We start from the raw sequence: 3,552 nt of genomic DNA on the forward strand, positions 1-3,552 counted from the left end.
TTTTTTTTTTTTGTCGTGCGATTTATGGGCTTTTTTTTTTTTTTTTTTTTTTTTACAGAAATGTACGTTATGTGCGGATTTTTTTTTTTTTTTTTTTTTTTTTAATTCTGTCGTGCGATTTATGGGCATTTTTTTTTTTTACATAACTTTGTCTATTACGCAAATTATGTGCCTTTTCCGCTATGATGCTTTGTCATAATAATTTTCAGGATGGTAGCAATGATGAGGATAATGATAAGGATGATGATAATGTCAATGATAGTACTGATGGTGGTGATAGTAAACATGATGACGATAATGATAGCATTGAGAAGGATAATGATAAGGATGATAATAGTAATAATAATGATGATGATGATAATAGTAAAAATAATGATAATGATAATAGTAATAATAATAATAATGATAAAACTGATAATGGTGATATCAATGATACTAGCCATGATATTGATAATAGCGATAATCAGCATCATTAATAAATCTATTGACAGTTACAATAAGGATATTTTTATTTTTCCACAGGATGCGTCGTTTTATCACAGTACTGTTGCTTGTGGCTTTGACCCAGGCTAAGCCACAATTCTTCGGGCTTTCTCAGAGCTACGGCGTCCCACAGGTAGTGTGACCTTTTTTTCCTTCCAGTTTTGCCTTGTTAAGGTGTATTGGTAGGCCCTATACGGCACGAGCAATGTTTAAAGATGAGTCATGCATACATATGTGCATATAACGAAAAATATACTTTTTTCTATTAAGATATTATTTTTCTAATGTTTCTTAAGAATATTGCACTGTGTAAGACATAAACAATTAATACGAGCTCGATTTCTCTCTATTTTTCTCCAGTTCCAGCCATCCAACCCTATTCCCGCCCCGGCCCCCGCTCCCCCACCAGCCCCCACCTCCAGCTACGGCCTCCCCACCTCCCCGAGCAACCCCTTCCCCGATGTGAACATCGGCCCTACCATTCCTCAGGAACCTTCCGGTCTCTACGAAGTCCCAAGCTCCGACTCCAACAACAACCCCGTGGCCTCCTGCAACCCGAGGATCGAGGTCTCCGTCGTCACCACCACCAGGTTCATCCCCAGCACCGTCATCGAGACCCGCACCCGCGCCCTCCCCACCACCGTCTACTCCGAAATCACCCAGACGCAGTACTTCCCATCCACCGTCGTCACACAGCAAGTCATAACCTCGGTTGTTCCTCCAGTGATCCAGACGTCCACTGAGGTGAGTGGCGGCTCCTTGTCGACTGCCTGCTATGGCTGTTTGGTAGTTGGTTGTTATATTCATAGCTTTTACCATGTTTTTTCTTCTACATTTCTTTGCTTTTTTTTCGTGGGGATTAAGGTTCATTTTGTATTACCGTGTTTTTCTTCTAAATTTCTTTGCTTGATTTCTTTTCCTCGTTGAGATTAAGGTTCATTTTTTATTTCCTCCTTTCCTCACAGGTCGTGAACAACGTCCAGTACGTCACCCGTGCCCAGTACTTCACCCAGACCTCCTACGTCACCGACACCCAGATCCAGTACATCACCGAGACCCAGACCCAGTTCCAGACCCAATACCAGACCCAGACCCAAGTCCGCACTCAGACCCAGTTCCAGACTGAGTTCCAAACACGGGTAAGAACACTTGCCGTTTGATATATTTTTTTAGTGTTTAGGAGTGTAAATATCTGATTCCAAATGCAGTGTTTTTTTAAGATAATCATACTTGAGAGTTTTGTAAAGATGAACATTAGGATGTTATGCGAAAATAAACACTTAATTTAGGTCGAGAGAGATAGTGTGTGTGAGAAAGAGTGTGAGATATATAAATGATTTTTTCCTTTCCCAGTTCCAGACCGAAACCCGCACCAGCACCCAACTCCAGTACATCACCCAGACCGAGCGCGTCCCCGAGTACATCACCCAGACCCAGACCCAGAGGGTTCCCGAGTTCATCACCCAAACCCAGACCCAAGTCCAGACCCAGGTCCGCACCCAGACCGTCACCTCCACCCGCGTGCAGAACCAGGTGATCACCCAGACCGTCACCAGCACCCGTCTCCAGAACAACTTCGTCACCCAGACCCAGACGCAGGTCGAGACCCGCTTCCTCACCCAGACCGTCACCTCCACCAGGGTCCAGAACAACGTGGTCACCCAGACCCAGCAGGTGCCCCAGTACATCACCCAAACCCAGACCCAGCGCGTGCCCCAGTACATCACCCAGACCGTCACCAGCACCAGGATCCAGAACAACGTCGTCACCCAGACCCAGCAGGTGCCCCAGTACGTCACCCAGACCCAGACCCAGAGAATCCCCCAGTACGTCACCCAGACCGTCACTCGCACCGAGACGGTCCAGGGTAACTGCGGGGGCGCCTCCAGCAACAACCCGACCACCATGATGGCTGGATACTATTAAGGGTCAAAAGCACTGCCTTCTGTATGGGAAAATAGCCCTTGCATCTGTGTTATTGTTAAATGTACGTTCGTAAGTCAAGGATTTTATGCTTAAAGGTTAGATTGTAAAGTGTTATCATCACTATTATTATTTTTTAATTCCAATTCGATGATTTTCTTTTCTATAAGATAAAAATTCAAGTATATAAACAGTAAAAAACAAAGAACAGGGGCAAAAGAAAAGGGAGAAAGGGATAAGGATTAGAAATACGAAGCAGATGCTATAGCAAGGGTTACCCTATACAAAGGAATTGCTTTTCGACGTTCAAAATAAGCTTTAGTATCGTGGTTTTCACACGGGTATTGTGCCACTGTATAAGATGGTGATAGAAATCTATGACATGTCCATTTCTATTTTCATTTGGGTTTACATGTGGGCAAGTTATGTGATGAGTCTTATTTTTTTATGTGGAAGCAGGTGTGTGTTATCATCCTGCTTAAAGGCATATTTCTCTATTTTGTATTGTACCATATATTGAAAATATACTTTTGTATTATAATAAAAATTGTTATGTTATTATCCCACTATCAAGTATGCAATATTACTAGCTGAATTGTCATGTTGGTTTGTCTAATAGCAAGTGATTTCCACCAATTACATACATAATACTACTGTACTTCAATACACATTTTACATACATGCAGTGCAAGCAAACATGTCATGTCTAAATACATATAGTGTAAACATGCATACTTCATATATATATATATATATATATATATATATATATATATATATATATATATATATATACATATATACACATATATACTATATAAACTGTGCGCACACATACACACAGTTAATACTAAGGAAAATGAAAGACAAAATACAAGAAAAGAAGACATACATTCTCTTTTCTTCTCTATTTGTAACCTACATCTCCCATCCCCCTCAAAAAAAAAAGAAAAAAAAAATGGCGCTCACCCATGCACAAAGGAGAAAGTTGGTTCTCACGCAAAGATCACTTCACTGAGATGAGTGTGTTGTGGATGCTGTTTGGATGCTCTGTATGAGTGCGCGCGTGTTCGGTCTTTTAGCAGGAGAGAAAGTCTCAGAAATCGATAATGTTGTAGGGACGCAGTAATATTACTAACAGGTGGA

At 41.5% G+C, this 3,552-nt stretch overlaps 1 protein-coding gene across 1 annotated transcript in view; it reads left to right on the plus strand.

The window, feature by feature from the left end:
• The window catches only part of LOC113803720 (uncharacterized), a 10,574-nt gene extending 7,663 nt beyond the window's left edge, over window positions 1-2,911 (plus strand). The window contains exons 2-5 of the mRNA XM_070137137.1: window positions 523-616; window positions 844-1,227; window positions 1,449-1,622; window positions 1,837-2,911. Of these exons, the coding sequence (XP_069993238.1) occupies window positions 524-616; window positions 844-1,227; window positions 1,449-1,622; window positions 1,837-2,409 (1,224 nt within the window). The 5' untranslated portion in view covers window position 523 and the 3' untranslated portion in view covers window positions 2,410-2,911. The remainder of the gene's footprint in view (window positions 1-522; window positions 617-843; window positions 1,228-1,448; window positions 1,623-1,836) is intronic.
• Window positions 2,912-3,552: the final 641 nt, after the last annotated feature.

The sequence above is a fragment of the Penaeus vannamei genome, chromosome 22, assembly GCF_042767895.1.
Source record: "Penaeus vannamei isolate JL-2024 chromosome 22, ASM4276789v1, whole genome shotgun sequence".
In the NCBI taxonomy this organism is placed as follows: Eukaryota; Metazoa; Arthropoda; class Malacostraca; order Decapoda; family Penaeidae; genus Penaeus; species Penaeus vannamei.